The sequence below is a fragment of the Argiope bruennichi genome, chromosome 5 (assembly GCF_947563725.1).
Source record: "Argiope bruennichi chromosome 5, qqArgBrue1.1, whole genome shotgun sequence".
NCBI lineage: Eukaryota > Metazoa > Arthropoda > Arachnida > Araneae > Araneidae > Argiope > Argiope bruennichi.
Genome location: NC_079155.1, coordinates 129,143,863 through 129,165,010, shown reverse-complemented (window position 1 = coordinate 129,165,010; position 21,148 = coordinate 129,143,863). Strand labels below are relative to the sequence as shown.

The window sequence follows — 21,148 nt, the reverse complement described above, 5'->3', positions numbered from 1 at the left end:
ATTACATTGTATATGTATGTTACCGGCGAAGTATGAAATCTAGCATTCTATAGAATGCCCAGGTATTGCATATAATACTTAAAACTTGCCGGCAATGTATGAAACGATTCATATTTCACACATTTCCTAGAATGCCGAATGAGAAACCGGCAAAGTATGATATACACCTTCGGTTCGTTTCAAATATCACGTAGCAAGACACAACTTTGAACGAACGCCTCAGGCTCAAAATTTGTCAGTTGCACTTTGCGCTTTTTTCCGAGAATAATAAAATTCGCCATTTTGCATTAAAATTGTGAAACAAAAAATTAGTTTTTTTTCTGTGGTGCTTGAAAATGGAGGAGCAAGTTGCCGTGTAGGAGAAGGAACTTGCTTAGGATTGAAGATATTCCAGACAGCAAATTCTTCTCCTGTCAGTTGCAATTGCTCCAGTGGAAGCGACCAAGAATTCGTCAAATGTATGCGTAAAACTAAATCCAAAATATGAAATGTCTTTGGGTGAAAAATATAATGAAATGTACTTCAAAATGTCATTCAAGTCTACCATATTGCAACAAGTAAGTAAATTTTAATTTATTTTTATGTGAAAATTTTGTTTTCCTTAATAAGAAAAGGCATGAATTTAGTTTTCTACAGCTTTCATTTTTCTCTACGTATTTTGAATAAATTTTTTTAATGGCACTTATTATTTTTTTTAGAATAACATTTGTATTTTCGAAGAATGCACTTCATTTATATAATAATCTTATCAGGACCTTTTTTCATTTGTCATTCTATAAAATAACTGGGTATTATATACAGTGCCTAATAAAAACATGTCCGCGGCTTTTCATACTTTGCCAGTAAGATATATATAAAGAATGAGAACAATATTAACTTCCTGCGATTTTATTGAAATATGAAATATCGATTGAACCTTTACTTTTGTTATCTAATGTTTATTGTTGTCATCCTGTGACCGGTCTTCTACCTTTGAAGCAATGTTTTTCTTTAGTATCTCCCGAATCATTTTTTTCGAATCTGTTTTGATTTCATTTCATTATCAATCGCACCTGTTGTGCAAGTAGCTTCTGAGGGCAAAGGAATGGGAAATCTTGCATCTGTTTCCATTGCAGACATTCCCTTCAGATTCACCGAAAAGGAATTTAAAAAAAAAAAAAAGTTATTCGGGTTGGTTTCTCCACAACTGAATTGACATGGGCATCAATGTTTAAATTTTGAATCCACGTTAAGATTAAATAACTTAAAATGCAACATATTTTCTTTGTTTATCTGGAAATCATAATAAAATGGCTCACTGAGTCAAAAATTTAAATCGATACGCAGATCAAGAGGTTTATTCGGATGCTCGAGAACGTGAGCTGTCAGAGCGAACAAGACTGTGCAGAAAGAATGTTTTTAAATCAATTATTACCCTTCTCGTGATGCTGTCTTTCTCTAAAACGGAAAAGCGTATATTACTTTTCAATAAATTCCTTGCTTTAATGCTACGTACGTACGCGCACGCACACACATTGATATATTGCGATTTTATTAATTTATTGCAAAAATAAATTATAAATAAAATATTTTGAATAGAGTATTATCTTAATAGAACTTTTTATCTTAATAGAACTGATTTTCATTTATACGGTAAAAATATTTACTATTTTTCTTCCAGTAAAATAATTAAAATATAAGGATATCGAAAAGTTTTAGTAGAGTGTAGCAACAGCATTTCGTTTTAGGCATATCTCCATTACACGATATATTACTATGTTCCATTGTTGGAGAAGTTTTTAAAATATCACCTTCTTTAATGACATTTTTTTAAAAATTCACCCTCTTTCACATTACACAAAATATTTTTGTCCCTCACAAACTCGATAAAATAGCTGTGACGAATCGCGAATTCGAAATCTAAAAGTCAAATACCATGAAAAATCAATTCGGTGTATGGATATCATAAACTTTTATTTAAAAGCAATTATGGAATTATAAGTACTATAATCCACAGATTATCTGTTAAAAAAATTAGGGAATTATAAGTACTATAATCCACGGATTATCTGTTAAAAAAATTAGGGAATTATAAGTACTCTAATCCACGGATTATCTGTTAAAAAAATTAGGGAATTATAAGTACTATAATCCACGGATTATCTGTTAAAAAATTATGGAATTATAAGTACTCTAATCCACGGATTATCTGTTAAAAATTAGGGAATTATAAGTACTATAATCCGTGGATTATCCGTTAAAAACTCATTAGCATATAATCGCCGGCGTCCTGGCTAGGGGTAGCGTATCTTCCTCGTGATCTAGGCATCCCTGGTTCGAGTCCTGGTTCGGGCATGGTTGTGTGAGGTGTGTGAATGAGCCCTCCTGTAAAAAGGGGTTGTGCAACCGAGTGCGTGTGTGCTATCTTCATATGAGCTAGAAGTCAGACCTCTGCCTTCGGGTGCTCAGAGGTCTTTACCCTCAGAAGCTACTGCGCAAAAACTAGACTTAAAATAGCCACACGACAACAACAACAACAATTAACATATAATCCGCAGATCATACGGTAGTGTAAATAATCTACTGATTTTTTATTTTTTTATTTTTTTTTTTTGTCACGGTAAAGTAAAGGGGTCAAATAAGCATCAGGGTAAAGTAAAGTTGTTATTTTTTTTCAGGGTTATTTTGTCAAGTAAAATTCTAACTCAGTTTTTATATAAAAGGATTAGAACTAAAGAAGCTTGAACTTAAAATTTCAGAAATAAAAAAGAAACTGGAAATAGAAATTCCGAAATATATATGAATATGAAGTATCGTAGAGTGAAGCAAATGTATGAAAGAATATTGCAGTACGTTAAAAGTTTTAGATAAGGCTTTTCATTCTGAGTCATTTAGAATATATGGATAAATTAAAAACTGTTTATATATACATCATTCACATAAACTCATCGAAAATAAAACCGGCTTGCTAACAAAATGCTTATGTTGCTGAATATTAATGGAGTTTCAAATTATTCTATCGTCAGTTTGGTATATTGTAAAAACGGAATTGTATAATTGAGATCTAGAATGATGAAAAGGGTGTCATAAATAAACTCAATTAATAAATAATAAAAAATAAGTTAATAAACAATATTTTATGAAGCAGAAATGAAAAACATTTTTTGGAGCATAAAATTCTGACAAGTTATTTATTTAGAAAAATATATCTGGAGTGCATGAAATAAAAAATAAATAGAAACATCCCACACATATTCAAACTGAAATAATAAATCCGAAAAATAAAAGGTCATCACTCTATGATCATAAAACCCTCTCCGGAGCTCCCAAATCATTGCTACGGAATCTATCACAAGATATTACTAAACTTATTCTCAACAGTACGAATGCTCGATCGGCATCGTAAGTTTAATAACCATCAAAAATCGAATTTTTGAGGGTTATTGAATAAATTCTATTTTTGTAGACATCATGCTTTTATTATTACTAATAAGTTAACAAATTATTTTTCGAAAAGATTTATGAATGATTTCAAATAATAGAAATAATTCAATTTAAATCTTTTTATACATGGGCATTGAAATTTGTATGACGTGATAAATATTTAAATAAAAGAAAAATACGACTAGATTTATTACAAAAGAGGGGTAATGAACTTTGTTGAAACGTTTCAAATTTATTCTACAATAACTCTAAAGAAATTTTAAATTTTTTAATGAACAATATCCAGGAAAATATTTTATTGATCTTATTTATTTTAAATTAAACATGAAATCTGTATAAATATCAGTTTCAAGGCTCTATATAAATGGATTACAATAAGAAACCAACTTATTGAATTTTTGTTTCATTCATAATAAATGTGCATTGGTGCAGATTGCCGTGCAAAACTATTTCGTTGGACAAAAAAAAAAAAAAAAAAAAAAAAAAAACGATATATCGAAACGATATACGATATAGAAAATTACAGGCCTAGTGGCATGTGACAGAAAGAAGAAGAGACTGTCTTCATTTTTCATATAAACTCGAGAAGAATATTTCAAAGTAATACAGCATTTGTTTCAAACGTATGATTTTTACGTAGTACTGCAGCTGAGCCTCAAACAAGTAATTATAGAAATTAAACTATAAAGTAATTTCTCTGGTTGAAGGCATTTACAGCAGAAACAAATGAATGAAATAAAACGTTATCTCTTCACTGGGGACATGGGAAAAGGAATTTCGCTAAAACTTTAGAAAAAAGAATCACCGTAAAAGACAAATTTTGTTACTATCGCAACGAAAACGGTTCACAATAAAAACATGAAGACCGATTTATGCATAGTTTCATTAATATCCGAGTAATAAAAATGTAGATGTCGAAATACCAGACATGCAATACAAAATTCACAGGACAAGATTTTTTATTAATTAGCAATAAAATTGCCTGATCCACATTAAATATTTTCAATACTCTAATCCTTTCCGTGTACAAGATGATGATTATCAAATTTCAGAATTTTTTCCCAGGATCCATTTCTTAATGTCTTTTATAATGTGCGATTGAATTTTGGTTCTATTCTGTTTATTAGTTTAGCTGCAAATCCCTCCAAAAACAAGGAAATTTATTTTATGACCAACCTGTACACACACACACATCTCCAAACATCGAACAAACGACCTGCAGATCCGCCGGAGCCGCACTTTGCTACTTACTGCTTCCGAAACTTTGGAAAATCTTCAGCTGGCGATTCGTGGCTGAAGTAAAATAACTTCACCAATTGTGTTTTATCAGCATCATAAAGTAATTTGATATTCCTTGTATCGGAACACAAAATTAGTTCTGTGAAGGATTTTCATTTAAAATCCAACTGACTGAAGCTGAAGTATTAGTGCCATATAGTGAGGAAGAATTTGTTCATAATATGTTCGTTAATGAGCCTCTGAAAGATTCCAATGCAGTGCAAATTAGAATTTTGTTATGTTTTGACAAATGCGACATTTATAAGTTCTCCAACCGATAAGCTCTCTATGATATATGGCATCAAAACACAGAGCAAAAAATCAGCCTTTTCATGCAAATCCACATGAATTTTATGAACTGGGGTATTTTTATTTTGTTTCGCTATTATAAGGAAAGAGAGAAACACACACACACATATGAATTCATTTGTGTAATTTATGTCGAATGTTTTACTCGAAAGGAATGTCTTATCTATTACTAAGTTTTAACTTTCAATCATGAGCCGTTTAAACAAGTACTTTTTCTTTTGTATTCTATCTCACATCCACAAAATACCAAAATTTGGCGACAAAATAGAAATTACTGGACAAATTTAATTAATTAATTAATATTTGAAAAAAACTATATTAACATCAAGTGTCATCCACTACAAGTTTAAAAAAATGTATTTGAACTTGAGTGGATGAATAAAAAGTATTTTATTAACAATTTAAAGGTTGAATAAGACATATATATATATATATATAACCAATCTAAAGTAAGAAAAGTTTGAAAACGAAACTAAAATGAAAACGAAACAAAACAGTTTCGCAATCGCAACTAAAATTTATTACCTATTTAAACTAAAACCAAAAAGGAACTTCATAGTATTTAGAGAGCGCAATTGCAGCTACTTCTAAAACACAGATGAATTGATACAAAAGTATTAGAATCAAGTTAATAGGAAAAACAAAAATCAAATAAAAATTAAACAAAAAAAATTATTAAAAAAATATTAAAAAAAACTTTTCGGGTCACGAGGAATCATTATTAGACAAAGTCTGTATGTCCTCACAGAAAAAATCCCTTTATTTGAATCCCTGCCTGAGGGTGACCCTTGAAAAAGTCTTCAGCTTCAGGCCGGATTCTTTTTTTAATATTTTTTAATAATTTTTTTGGTTTAATTTTTATTTGATTTTTGTTTTTCCTATTAACTTGATTCTAATACTTTTGTATATATATATATATATATATATATATATATATATATATATATATATATATATATATATATATATATATATATATATATATAGGGAGAGTGTGAACTAATAGTAGGAATTGAAAAAAGAAAACCGCTTTTGATAAGCAGTTTTTGATAGAATTGAGTCATTTTTATAAACATTTGTATTTCTTACTTTAAAAGACGAGTGATTTTTCTTTCCTCTAAATGATGTTAATAAATGCAGAGAAAAGATTAAAAATATTATTTTGAAAAATTTTATCGTTTTTTAAATTTTGTTCTGTTAATAAAATACATTATAATTAATGAAAAATGAATATTTTTTCCTAGATATTTTTCAATAAAATATAAAGCAAAAATTTTAAAAAAATCTTACTACAGAAAATAATACAGTGGAACCTAGTTCATTGGATATTCAGAGTTACTTAAATACTGGGCATTAATATAACTAAACTCTTCATTTCTGGGTTCAGTTTGTCTTCCTAGAATTTATATTTTATTGATTTTTCGAAAAACAATCTTCTTTTGGCCAAATTGTTTCCAATCTGTTTAGTATTTACCGATTTCAAGAATAAATTATTTGTTAGTAAATCCGATATAAATCCAATCCTTTGCAAATTTTTGCTCTGTAAATTTTGTTTCCCTTTATTGCTACCGCTGTCATTTTGGCCATGCGGTGCGAAAGAATCAATTCATTTGCAATCGCAGACCAGGAGCGGAGACTGCAGTCAGCAGTATTTCTTCTGGAGCCCGTATTTTATGCGCTACTCACGCTTTGTGCAGGCTGGTCCTCTTCTCAAGTAAATGGAATTTGATAACTTGTAAAGCAGTAGATTTTTCTTCATTTTGCTTTTCTGCGTGAAAGGATGAATGTGAATTGTAGCAGCTTGTAAAGTTACTTTCTCCATTCCCTATTTTTACCGTTTTACAAATAATTCGTTTTCTTAAGTTTCATTCCCTTACTTTTCTCTTTTGTGCATCAGCCTACTGTCTAGACATCTGTCTTTATAAGATACTGTATACTAATATTTATAAAGTACCTGACGAAATATCATTCGCTTGAACAGCAATCCATACTCGTGTGGGTGTTTTTTTTTTTTTTTTCCCAACACAATATATTTACAGAAAGTGATAAGAACCTAAAAATCTATTACTATATAAAATTATTTACTAAGCTTTAACCTGAAAATCAAATAATACATTAAAAAAGATTACGCTGCAAGGTGTATAAAAACATAAATGTTCACTTTGCAATAAAAATAGTTCAAAACTACCAACTTAATAATAAAAGTGACAGACTTGTCACACACCTGTTGATTAAGTCCTCGAAATATGGCAATCAAGTACTCTTACTACTATTTTTTAAATTCTTACGTATTTTCACAGACAGGTATAGTGATGGAGTTTATACTGCAAGCTAATCTTGATTATTGAGTGTATCGGTCGGTTCATTTGAATGTTCATGTTGGTCTGCAGGGGGAATAACCTAGTGGTCTAAATATGAGCTAAAAACAAAACAGAAGAGAGGGAAAAAAACAATTTGAGACATAATTTCCCGTTAATAGCATTTTTCCCGCACCCACCCAGCCTTCCTCCAAGTGGATACACCCTTACACCTGCCACTGTCGGAGATAATTATATCTCTTAGTTATCCAACATATATTACAAAAAGAAGAGAAGAAAAGTAAACATCGTCTGACGTTTAACGTAAAGAACTAGCTGCTTTGTTATTTCTCCTTTCTTAGCCTCACTTATTTTTTGTGTTTTATCCCGAATAATGCTCCTGTTTATACTCCCCAATTATGGAACACCCTTCGTTCATTCCACGCGCAGGAAATTCAGTAGTTCATTAGATAAGACCGTGTTTCTTTCTCTCGAAGGCCGCTAGATGGCGCGGCAAGGGAGAAATTCGTCCTGATCATTTTTCGGAGAGCAATCTGCTACAACCGATGCAAAGCACTTAAGCGGCAGAATCATCTATTCCGCGTTCTTCTTTGGAATATGTGACCAGCGAACGTGATTATTTCACTTCACTTAATTGCATCTAGAAAGTCCCTTTTGGAGGTAAGTGACTAAACATCAGTTAAGTGTTCTGGTAAAGAGGGAGGGGGTGAAAATTTTCTCACCTGTTAAGCGTTTTCACATGGCCGTGTTTGTAAACAAGAGAGTTTCGCTTTCAGCGGGATCTGCGCAAGTTTATTAAATCTGCTATTTAGCGTGATCATTCTAAAAGAGCCATTCAAATACTGATTTGAATTAAACAAACGCCCCCTAAATACTAGATAAATTAAAAAGAGATTAAACCACCTTAAATTGAAATTGTTGAATCAGTTATATATTTATTTCTATATCAATGTACTGTTCATTCATCGATTCAGCTCTTAAAAATTTCGTAGAAAAAAAGCAACTTCAACATAAATTATTATGAAGCAATGATGATTCCGTTTTTAGAAATGTGAACAACGACTCTCTGATCATGTCGTTTACGGAAAAACGAGAAACTCCCGGCTCCAAAAAAAAAAAAAAAAAAAAAAAAAAAAAGCTTTTATATTTTTCTATGATGAAAGTAATTGTTAGTGAAAGTCTAGCAGGCTACTACATCCGGAAATATAGAAATTTTTTTTATTTGAATTAATGTTATGCATATACAAGTAACTGAAATATTAATCAGACTGTGTTCGCCGACATAAAAAAAAAAAAAAAAAAAATGAAACTTGTTTCGGGCTTGTCTTTCGAATAAATGTCTTTCTCAATAAAATTTTGCCTTGTTCTTCTCGGGAATTTTATAGAAATTTTTGTTAGCTAATTAACTTTAAATTAAAATCTTAAAATTAACTTTAGTTAATTTTAGTTTAGTTTTTTCACTTTATTGGTAGAATAACAATATTTTTTTTAAATCAAAATAGTTTCTTTTGTAAATACGGAATGTGTTATTTTATTTTATAAAAAATATTTTTTTTTAAAACTGATTCTAATTTAAAATTTTTGGCTTAATCGACTCTAAGATTTTGTTATCTCATGACACAAACATCTAGACTCTGAAATTACTCATTTCGCATGTTAACATCTGAATATTTTTTTTATATATATATATTTCCTCTTTTTCGGGCAAAGGAGTCACAAATAATTATTCTTTCGCCATTACTGCTCCGTTGCATGAACTGAAGGCGGTTTTGATCCTCGGCCTTGGACTTTTTTCAACATTGTTTTGGTTATATTTAAAATTTTTTGTAAATTTGTCAGGAAGATTTTTAAGATTTTCATTATCTGGTGATGAACACTTAACAACATTACACAACAAGACGTATTAGGTTAAATATTAGGCAAATAATAATAATTTGAATAATTCTCTTAATTTTTGAAACGATATTCATTCGATTCTCTCTATATATATATATGAAGAATCTGCATTAACTATTTCATGAACGGAATAATTCTGAGTGCGAAATGCTGTTTCAAAGTAATCTGAAAAGTCCGAAAAGAATTCCAACAGAAACGAAACTGCGTACATAAATGAAAATTTTCATTTGCATTATTATGCTTTTGCCTAAAGAAATAAACGATTATAGTTAACGATTCTCACTGATTCAGCTTTCGATTCATCGTTTCTTTGATTTTAATTTTAATGTCTTTAATGAATTAATGTCTCTTTTGCACTGGTGAATGAAATTCTAAGCCTCGAAATTTTGTACATTTCATTTTGTAAAAAATAAATGAAGAATGGTTCATTTCTTTTATCTATCAGGAATTCATAATGCTAATTCTATCATTTGCTAAGAGGAAAAAATTATAAGTAAATTCTACAAAATTTAGAGTGTATTAACTCCAGGTTAGCGGCCGTTTGATGACTCTTTCATGTATGATTCGCTTCATTTGGCCTTTAAACGAGAGGAAGGGCAGAGCAAAGACGCATGAAATGAGCAGTAAAAATCAAATGGCAATTATTTCGTTTGACAACAGAATAATTTCGACATTCTAAAAGCGATCCGAAATATTGTAAAATAAAATTGAAACATCGCATTCACATTTTATTAATTGCCATTTTCAGAACTGGTATGGTCTGTGAAAATTTAACTCTAAGGTGGAGTATTAATGAAATCAAATTCTTTCAATATGTTTGATTCATTCATCCATCTCTCCCTAACTTTTTACTATTTTAACCCTACAATGATGTCCCCTCTCCCTTCCTCCCAAGATTTTAATGAATTTCTTAATAGTTGTGAAGCAAATGTTTCCTTTTATCGGAATAAAGAGATTCAGTTTAGATCATTATTCATTTTAATTTTTGGGCGTTTAAGTGCTTCGTTAAAGCTTATAAAACTTTTTCATTTGTTTTGTAACGGAACGAAATTTATTTCACTTTTTATATATCTGTAAAAATGAAATTTTGAAATGGATCTATCATTGACTTCCTGATTTGCCAGAATTTTAAAATTTTTGCTAATTGGGTGTTCTGGATGAAAATACATTATCGTAATAATTTAAGAATAAGTACTTATTTGATTCATTTTATCAAATCTTGTCTTATACAAAATGCATCATTGGGTCGAAAATTTCAGAAAAATTGATAACAGGATTCCGTGATTTTATGATAGAATATGAATAAAAGACTAATCATTAGATAATAATTCAAATAACTTCTATTCTATTTTTAGCGAAAAAATAAAGGTGTGCTTTTAAAAATAGTTTTTATTCAATTTTTATTTTATTGTGCCATTCATTTCTTGACTCGAATTATATTGAAATAGAAATTAAATCTTTCGAAATCATAAAATAGCTTTATTTTGTTTTTAAATGTTTAAAAGTCAGGTGAGAAAGCCTGTATGTATATGAATTAGAAGTTCATTCATATGGAGTTATCTCATAATAATCATGCACAACGAATGGTAAAACTTTCGAATGCAACTGCTTCAAAAAGGTCGGATGAATAATGTGGTTCGGGAGCAGCTGTCGTCGTGTCAACAAGTTCGCGTGGCACTAAACGAAACGACATCTTGGGTGATTACCAAACATTTTTTTCAGAACGATTGTTTTTATAACAGATCAAAACTGAATGATCAGCTCATTTCCAAAGTGAGAGGGTGCTTCCATTCAATATCGCGAACGCCACGAAAAAGGGAATCAGAACGTCAACAGGTTTGCTCCTTTACGCGCAAAGTTGTACTTCGTTCCTTTTTCGAATTATCGTGTTTCCATATGCATGAATAGACCTCATATCGTCCCGGATTTTATTCTTCTCTCCCGCTGCTTTTATGAGTCACCGTGTCGATTTTCATGTCAATAAATTCTGGGGCATAAAAGGGGTTTCCGCACTCGAGTAAGGAACAAGCCGAACCGTTTTCCCCACGATTTTAGTAAACATAGCACATTCCTTTTGATTCTCCTTACTGGAATCGGTATACCCTGAACGAATCGGGAGGATTGAGGAGGGTGACGACTAACTAACGAAACACACCTGAAGAATCTTGAAGGGGTGGGGGGCTATACCGATATTCGCATGTTGTGATTCAATGCATCATTTTGTGTTCATCATATAAGGGAGAAATCCAAATTTTAATATAGATCGAAAATTTTCATTGCAAAGACTGCTTATGAAGTTTCATTTATGAAAATTCTTGCGTTTTTGAGCCAAGGTGTTCACACATTAATGTGCAGGCAACAACCTTTTGATGGATTTAATACGCAACCGCATTTTTGCTGATGAAACTATTCTTCTATCGTGCTGTTCGCGTTATCGTATTCACATTCCATATCGACAAACAGAACTTTTCTTAAATGTATTTCGAGCAAACTGTGACAGATATCTACAAATTCTGAGTTTACCCTTCTATTTAAAACTTTTCTCAGTTATAGAGTTCAGAAAAAAAAATAGACATAATTAAAGAAATCCATTTTTCGTGCTAGAGTAAAAATGTAAATCCTCTCCAAATTTCAAGATCAAACTTTTCGACGATTATAGTTTTTTCTCACTGTGTACTTTCTACACTACAAAGTTTCTAAAAATGTCTATCTTATAATAAATATCCTCATAACCCGAAGGAATTTTATGATCTTTTATCGGATTTTGTAAAATAGCTTACATTTGAAAATGGATGAATACTGCGTCTTTCCCACAGAACGTGCTTTTTTAGAAGAAGTTTCTGCAATCAGTTAGACGGCATTCATGCTCTGCATGAAAAACATGAACGTTATTTGCAGCAACATACGATGGAACGACGGTGCGACAGAAACGTCTCGTTTTTATAAAAATGCAGATGAAGTTGCACATAACATTTCGTTAAAACTGCGCCGAGTAAACATCTTATTGCTAATTTAACGTTTTCATAAGTTCAACGCATACATTTTTACTTTGCTGTTTTATTTTTTCTCATATAAAGACAGAAAATATTGTAATAATCGAGAAATTTCACTCAACGAATAAGATGAATTTCCGCTTTTTAAGAGTTAAAATGGTTGTGTGGAATCATGTCTGCTTGTTTGAGAATAAACAAAAAACTTAAAATAACGACCTACAGCAATGTCATTTGGTTTATCATATTTTCGCCAAAATTATTTATTGCTACCAGTTGCTGTTCTGTTTGTCCCCGTGGATGTGAACACGAAAAGTTCCATCCGGTAGTGAATGGAAAGTACTCCATATGCTGAAGACAGTTTTTACTGGCTTTATTACATTCCAAATTCTCTAACAATTGTAATTTTTTCTCTTCAAAACGCGACCTCTTCTATTTTCAATCTCACTGTATCAAATTTCTGAATTGTGTTACTTTAGTGGAAATTTCATTAGGCTACGATTTATTTTGTAACCCCATGCCATTTTGTTTTTTATATTTGTTGTTTTTTGTCGTTCTGCATCTGCTAAGCTGAGAGGAAGGTAAGGCAGATACTACTTTCTCGTATACCAGTGTCAAATAATTCGATCGGAAAATTTTGTTTATTTCTTTTCTTATTTGCAATTAATTGACAATTCCGCAAACATTCTATAGTTTCACAGGAAGAAACAAAATATCTGTTTGATAATTTGCCTATTCATTGATTCAAGTTCTTTTTCGACTCAAAGATTAAAAGAAAAAAAAAATACTAGATTGAATTTGAAATGTTGTCAAGTTTAAACTTTTTTGTTGTTGTTGTTGAAGGCAATGCTTATATAGAAGAAAATTCTGTCGAATTAAAGAAACTGGTTTCTAAAATTTAATGCAGTGCATCATTTCCTCTTCCCTCACTTTCTGGTTTAACACAAAAGCACCCAGTTTTTGTCCTTTTTGAACCTGTATTTGATGTTTTCAATGTCTTTTTATTTTTTTCTTTGGTTTACTCAGATTCAATTTATGAGAACTCTTGTTTACTACACTTGCTTCCTTTTATTCAAGATAATAATCTTATTGGTGTACACTATTTATTTAGGTTTTTTCTTTATTATTTAATATGAGCAACTTTTAGGCAACAACCTAATCTTATGTTTAAAGTATTTTAATGAAATTATTAAAATAAATTGCAGCCAAACAATTTTTTTTCTTTGAGAATATATTTTACTAAATTTTAAAACAAAATAAGGAATATTATTTTTTGTTAACATATTTAAATGATAATATTTCATAGTAAACGCCGTTGACTTTAACTTCGTAACAAATTCCTCCCTCCTCCACAACTACTTTCGTATCATAAATTGTTCTACTTAGTAGCCCGAAAATATAAGACAATCCTTATCCAATCAAGGTGATGATCCGGCAACTGTCTTTGTATTTTACAAGACTCTTGTAAGATTGCCTTTCATCATACTGAAATCTTTCCCTTTTATTCTGTATAAAGCAATGCTACTTTCTCTTCACTGCGATAACTCTATTCATTCGTGCTAGTCTTTTTAACCGTGTCATTATTCTTTTGTTCCATGTTTTCGGAATTTCTCAACCTTTACAGTTGTTAATTTATGCATTTTTTATGAGTGGCTTAGAAGAAGAGATGATACATTTTTTTATGAGAGACGATCAGATGTTCTCTGTGCGTCTGCTAAAATACAGATTCTGAGTACAATTTATCCACAAGAAAAAGTATTTATGGTATAATTTTTCAATTATAAGTATATAGTTGACTTATGTGCGAGATAACTCTCTAGCATTTGGGAATCGTGTAAATTTGAATGACGGATAACAATGAAGATCTACGCAGCTTTACGAGCAGTCCAAGCACAGATATCTCACATGTCCATTCATGGGAACCTTTAGTCATCCAATATTTTCGTTTCGTAATCCTAGAGAAAAGGAGAACCCCATAGTGATATAGCAATTTCACATTCACGTTGTTTAACGGAAAAACGCACTGAGTAGAATTTTCTCCATTCTATGAAAATTGCATGTATATCTGAAATAAAACTTATTTGCTCGAAAAAAGGGAACGGCTTTTATTTTTGTCAGAAGAAAAAAAATAAAGAAAAGTTTTTAAACTACATTTAGTCATGCAAGTGTTGAATATTTCAAAAATGGGTAACTCTTCTAAAGGATTAGTAAATCGAGTCGTTGGCTACTAAACTCACACTTTGCATCACTACGCTGGACAGAACATGCTCTTTTTTTAAATTTAATTTCCGTAACAACGAAATTCAAAAAGTACTAGCTACGGGAGTAAAAGTAATAATACAAAAATTAGATGATGATGTTTTCGTCTAACAAAAAGGCAAAAAGTTGCAAAAATTTGTAAATTTCTTGGAAATCCATTTCACTGGAAATATGCATCTCAAATCTTCGTTCCTGTAGCAACCGGAAAAATGGAAGTGGATTCGAAAGAATAAGGAAAACATATTTTATTTCTTTCGTTTTAATCGCAAAAAATAGGTCTCGAAATTTTGAAGACATTTTAGAACACCCCAAGTATTTATTTATTTATTTATTATTATTACACTACGAAATTGTTTGTTCAGGACAGGCTCGAGTAAAAGCTGTTCAAAGTTGACTTGCGGGACCTGGAAACATCGTTGAACAAAAACATAGTTTATTGAGGTTTATTTATTACATTACTTAATTCAAATCAAGACTTAAGGAACATACTATAAAAATAATAAGTAATTAAATTAGTTTTATGAAATTAATGCTTCAGTCACACACAAAATCCTTACAAAAACAAATAATAAAACTAATTGCTTTAAAAACTTATAAATTACGATTTCATATGCAACTTATCAGAATAAGGCTACATTATGAGATTGTTTCTTTTTCTCATGTGTTTGGTAACAAATTCCTTGATGTTATCATCAAAATTTAGCTTTTGTCTCATTCGGTCCAATAGCTATCATTTCTAAGGAGGTAAACATTCTTCATTCGTGCCTTCGAATATTCAAATGTATGTTCATTTGAAATGAGATTTTTAAAAAATATGTGAAATAAGAAAATGAAATCATTGATCCTCTCTCCTCCCGTAAAATCAAAGAAAGGTGACATCGCATTGTTCGCAAAACCCTCAGACTGCTTGCGCGAGTTTGTGAGCTCAAAAAGCAAACGAGGAGCTCTTGGTCCTCCAAAAATGCGATTGAGAGAAATTTCTCAACAAGCAGGCAATCTATCAACGAGTATAGGTACTTTTCCTAAATACATTTTCACTACATACTACCTAAATAAATTCCCTATTCTGCTTTGAGGGGAAAAAATGAGATACATATTCAAATACACTTTGACTTGCATGAAAATAATTTCGAATTATTATTTCTCTCATGCCGAAGTTCCATTCTATTGAGTGAAGGCATTAAATGTATAATAAATGCATGTTCATCTGTGTGAAATATCACGTGGCGACGAAACTGACATCAATATTCTGATAAATTGAATTTGATATCAAAAATTCCTTCTTATAAAGGTTACCGTAATTGCCAGGTGAATGATCGAAGTTCACTGATATTTCAAAATCCAGAACTAGCAGGAATTCTGTGGAAAAAAAAATTGGGGCGTTTTAACGGGAACTTTTGCATGTATGTGATACATTTTTTTTTTTTTTTTTTTCTGAATGATCTCAGTAGTATCATCTTCATAAACGATGTTTCAATTCTTTTTATTTACATAAGTTTAAGCAACTTTTAGAATGATAGCTGTAAATAAATGATCTATAACAGATCAAGATTACAAAAGCGGGCGTGTGATAATGATCCGGTCACCAGTGTTGGCGTCAGTGAATCTCAATCTTTGAACAAGAGGCATAAATAATATATTTTCAATCGCAGAGAGTCATAAATTACTAGTCTGATCATATCGGGCATAACAAACCCAACTTATTCTTCAAATAAAGAACTCTGGAATAGTATTTTGATTTTTCTTCACATACACAATCCAAATATCTCTTTCATCTCTAGAAAGGTCATTTTTTTCAGCTGTAGGGAGAGACAGTTGCATTTTCTCTAGATAATATATATTATGAAGCGAAGATGCAACTCTCTCCGAGGCAGATGTTTCATTCCTCATTTTTGCAGATGCAATCCTCCGTAATAACTGACTTATTGTGAGGTTCAAAATGCTTTGTCATCGCCTTTTCCCATTTCATCAGCGTGATATTTTAATTACTTTAGGAATAGGATTTGGAGCTAAATTTTTATAAAGTTTTCGACGATATTTGCTGTTTGTATATTTTGTATGCGAGAAAATAACTTGCTTTAAATCTTTTGATAATATCATATTTTAAACTCGTCTTGGCGGATTATTAAGTAATTTTATTTTTGTAGGTCAAAACATTCTTGTTAGTGGATTCTTCAGAAGTTAACCTCTTTAGTTAGAAGCTGGTCCTTTTTTTAATGTCTACTTCATCTATTATATACCTGCTTTTTTTTTAAATTGTGGGTTGATAAAGGAAAATTCGGACAACAGAACATTCCAGACACATCAGAGGCGAATGTCAGAGATTTTGGTTAGTTTACACTGAATGATATGTACAGACATTCCGAGGTTGAGGGCGATAAATTCAAAAAGATTTGAAAAAAAGATAATTGATACCTATATTTATTTGTTTTGCTTGTTTCATTCTTAAAAAATATTAAACTTTAGATAATAGTATTTAAAGCAGCGAGAATGTCTCTTCCCTCCCTCCTCCACCTATTCGTACATTTCCTGTGTTTCGTAATCGAGTGAAGACGAGCACGCAGTTCTTTATATTGAACCAACAACTGATACAGATCCAAAATTAAGATTTGGGGATTATGTAAATTCAGCAAAGAATTATTTTTGAGTTATCCATTTTTACTTAAAAAATGTCTTATAAAAACAGTAACTTTAGTTTCAGTAGCATGTTTTTAGTATAAACCATTTTCCTACATTATTTGAGCACTTTCACTATTTATAGCGTCTGCTTATCTCCGATAGGAAAAGAATGAAATGTCCTTTAGATTGAAGGTGTCGTTACAAATTTCATCTGCAATGGCCCAAATGAAAACAACCTTTAACTGTCTGTGAACTAATTAATATAAATAAAAGTAATTGCGGCTAAGTGTGCACGCTCCTTCTAAGCAACGATTGGCCGATTTCAACCATATTTTCCACGCTTATTATTTAAGTCAAGAGAAAGAATACCACTAGCTTTCCAAAGTGCAAAGATTATTCAAATATTCAACTAATTGGAAATCGGTCGAAATGTTACCGTTTTTATGCAGCAATTTCGAAACAAATAATCTCATAAGAAATATTTTGATTTCATCTTAAAATGCATAATTTTACAATTTCAATGATATCAGTTTCATGTTTCCACACTATTATTTTAACTGCTATTAAGTTAAAAAAAACACATTAAAATGAATGCTAATCTTGAACTATCACTATTTTTTTAAAATTCTGTTTTACTTTAATACGCATACTTTTGGTTTTATTTACTACAACGGGTTTTTATTTTTTACAACATATTGATAGCAACGCATAAAAGTAAGCATAAGTCAGTTGCCTGAACAGAAGCCAAACCCTTGCTAGCACTTCAACCAGACGCGAGTCGATTGCAAGTGCTGCAGTCTGTGAGGAATGAACCAATGCTTTGACTTTCTTCCATCAAAGCTTCGGGAAAAAATAAACCTGAAAAAAAAAATTCATGCCATCAAAAATTAAAGATTTTAAATTTTCAACCATTTTCAATTTTTCTGAAATTTTTCCTTCAGTTGTTTTTAATTCTTTAGAAGATTTAACGTAAATGATTTTAGTATGAAGGAATTTGTAAGCAGGTACTTCTTTGCTGGGCAGCGTTAAACCTCTGAACTGTTCTACTTCAATTTTAAATTTCACTTTATTTTATTGCCCAAGTCTTCAAAAAGGATTTATATATTAAAAACGTTGTACATGTTTCTCGAGTTTAAAATCTTTTGAGTTTAACGCCAGATATATCAGCTAATTTGTAAAAGAAAGAAAAAATCTAGATACATTTGGTCCTCTGGGAAATTCCTTAGGTGTAATTATATTATCTAGAAGCTTTTGTTCTGTTTACAAAATGTTTAGTAACGTTTCCCTATATTACATTTTTTGCATTGATTTTTTTTGTTGCTCTTTTTATTGATGAATTTCTTACAGGTAGAATCACAGACTTTTTATATTGCATGTAATAAGTGAAAAAATATTTCTTGTGCGCAATAAAATAAGGCTGTATTACCTAGTCTTTTGGTACATATATATTTTTATTTCTCCATCCAAACCTCCTTTTCTTCGCTGGTTTATTAAAAAAAAACATTAATGTAACACTTAATGAATGAAACGTTTTATTTAATATACGTTTTTACTTCTTTCTATAGTTGATTGAAATCGCAGTAGCAGGAAAGTTAACTATATGAAAGTTTACACCAGATTTTTCGAAAAAATATTTACAATCAAATGTTGCACAACATATAAATGATCAAACCTACTTTGTTGATTATCATTTTTCTTATATTAACCGTATTTTTTATTATTATTAAATGCTATTGAAATGTTAAAAGTTTAATAATATATATAGTTCTAATGAATTCAATGAAAATTGATTGTAACATAATTTTTAATTAATATGATTTATAATTCATCGCTGCAAATAGTGTGAAATTTTAAAATGAATGTTTTTTTTGTTTTTTTTGAAATTTACTATCAGGTAGCTGTCATTTTAAAATCATCTTTTCTGTGGGAACGAAATTTAATGAAATAAATAGATCTGTGGTGAATTGTGCGTCTCCTGTTCAAAGCACGAGCGTCAAGAAGTGAGAAAAAAATTCGATTGCAAAACTCTTCAAATATGAGCAAGTCGAATGAAATAAAAGCGACTATTTCGACTATCAACATTCATCTAATTCGATTTTTTTCAAGGACGCATACCAAAAAGAAATCGGTAAGGATCGAAGCCCAAACAGCTGTTGCCTAGATAACAGGTGGTTCGTACGCTAAGGTGGATCAACACATAAAACTTCACTTAGCAGAAGTAACTGGCGTCGCAGTTTTGATAGATGTCGTCGTTCGAATCGATCCCGATTGATTTGTTCGTCACCCGAGCGCTTTTCGGCAGTCGTTTTTTACTTTCTCCTATACGAAGCATAGAGAAAATATTGGAATCGTCACAAAATTCGAACTCGAGAGTATCACGAAATTCAACGTTTCAGATCGAAACCCTGAGATCTAAATCGGAACTTTTATCACTGCATGTCTGTGAACTCGATAACTCAAAAACGCTTTTAAGCTATGCAGATAAAATTTTAGTAAACGGACTTTCGACCCCATTTCTAGATTTCTATGCGCAGGAAGTTTGCCTGTGAACAAACAGAGTGACAAAACAGATAGAGCTGGAATAAAATATGGATTCTTATCAGATTTTCAATCAGATCTGCCAAACGGTACGGTTGATGGTCTGTCATTTTGTTTACTTTCGTATGCTTGTAAACGCGATGACCTAAATCATTGAAGTTATTACCCTTTATTAGAGTTGCATGTTTTGTTCGTGATGATCCACAGATCAGCTAAACGGGGAAAGCAGTGCTGAAGGAGAGCGGGTACATAAGCAATCGCTGTTGGAACCTTTGCGCAGCAGGAAAAAAAAAAAGCGTCAAATTAATTATAAGAACAAGTTGTCGGCCAGGTAGATTTTCAATACATAATGTTTTAATAGCATTTTCATCATAGAATTTTAAAAAGCAAAGTAAGATACAATATTTTGTAATTGTGTCATTAAATAGTCAGGTTTTAAAAAGTGACGTATTTTTATAAATAATCGGCATGACCATTTCAGTAATTTACGTCCATGACCTTGTACGCATTTTCTTTTTATCAGGGGAAGAGAACATTTTTATTAGGGAGTAAAATTTTCGGAGGGGATTTCTCCGCTTTGATAGCAGAGGAAACGAGAAGCGAAGCACTCGATGAAATGGTGCGCTGCGAGGAGGCAATTCCCAACTGTTGAAGACAGAGACATCGAGAAGACGGAGTGCGCGGAATCACTTTTGAGCAAATGAGGAGTTTGCTTTCATCCTGTGACCAGAATCTGAATTCGACAATGGTTATTTCCTTTAGTCTGAACAAAGATGGGAGGCACTGATGGACGATTTGGAAGGTAGTATCCAAAGAGCACGATTTCACTTTTGATTATTTTTTCTGAATAGAGCAATTCCACCTCGCTAAAAATGTCTTCCTTTATTAAGATGAGATGATAAGTAGTTACATCGTTGTAGGTTTGTGTGCGGAGATTCCACGAAAAAACAACGCACTCCAGCGATGTAACGTGGATCTGCCTCTGACGAAAATGTATGGAGTGGGAAAAGCATACGCGTCTATGGAATTAAATTTCTTTTTTTAATACACATTTTTTATCTGGAAGAAAAAAATAATGTGTGTTTGTGCGCGCGCTTGTGTGCTAAATAACCCATGTAAATTTTTTTTGTTCTAGGAAATTAAAACTATTTTTAAATGTAAATTAGAAAAATCACACACTATTTTTAAGAACACATTCTTTTTATTTTCTCATACGCAAATTTAATTAAATATTTCACAACTCCGCAGAACTTCGATTTTTTATTTATTCCAACTATCTACTTTTTTTCGACAAAGAGGAAAATATTTTTGAGAGAAGCAAGAGTATTTTATAAGAGTCAGTTTTTCCTTTTTTTAAAAATTGTCAATTTATTTCCATACTATTTTGAAAGAAAAAATATAATAGCTTAATTCATTTTTCAGATACATATTGAATAGATAATAATTTTAAAGATTTTTTTTCTCAAATTAGAGATAATATTTACATTGATGAAATAAAAATAATTAAAACAGAAAACT

The 21,148-nt window shown here is 31.0% G+C and overlaps 1 protein-coding gene across 3 annotated transcripts in view; it reads left to right on the top strand.

Annotated features, from left to right (window-relative positions):
* The first annotated feature begins 7,840 nt into the window (after positions 1-7,840).
* LOC129968736 (Na(+)/H(+) exchanger beta-like) overlaps positions 7,841-21,148 on the top strand; it is a 149,608-nt gene continuing 136,300 nt past the window's right edge. Inside the window, exon 1 of one of the 3 annotated variants that reach the window (XM_056082933.1) lies at positions 7,841-7,988. Coding sequence is in view for 1 of the 3 variants with exons in the window: in XM_056082931.1 (XP_055938906.1) it covers positions 20,404-20,432 (29 nt within the window). In the remaining 2 variants the exon portion in view is untranslated. Of the gene's footprint in view, positions 7,989-20,191; positions 20,433-21,148 lie in introns of those variants that run through there. The other 2 variants (XM_056082934.1, XM_056082931.1) reach the window with 2 other exon arrangements.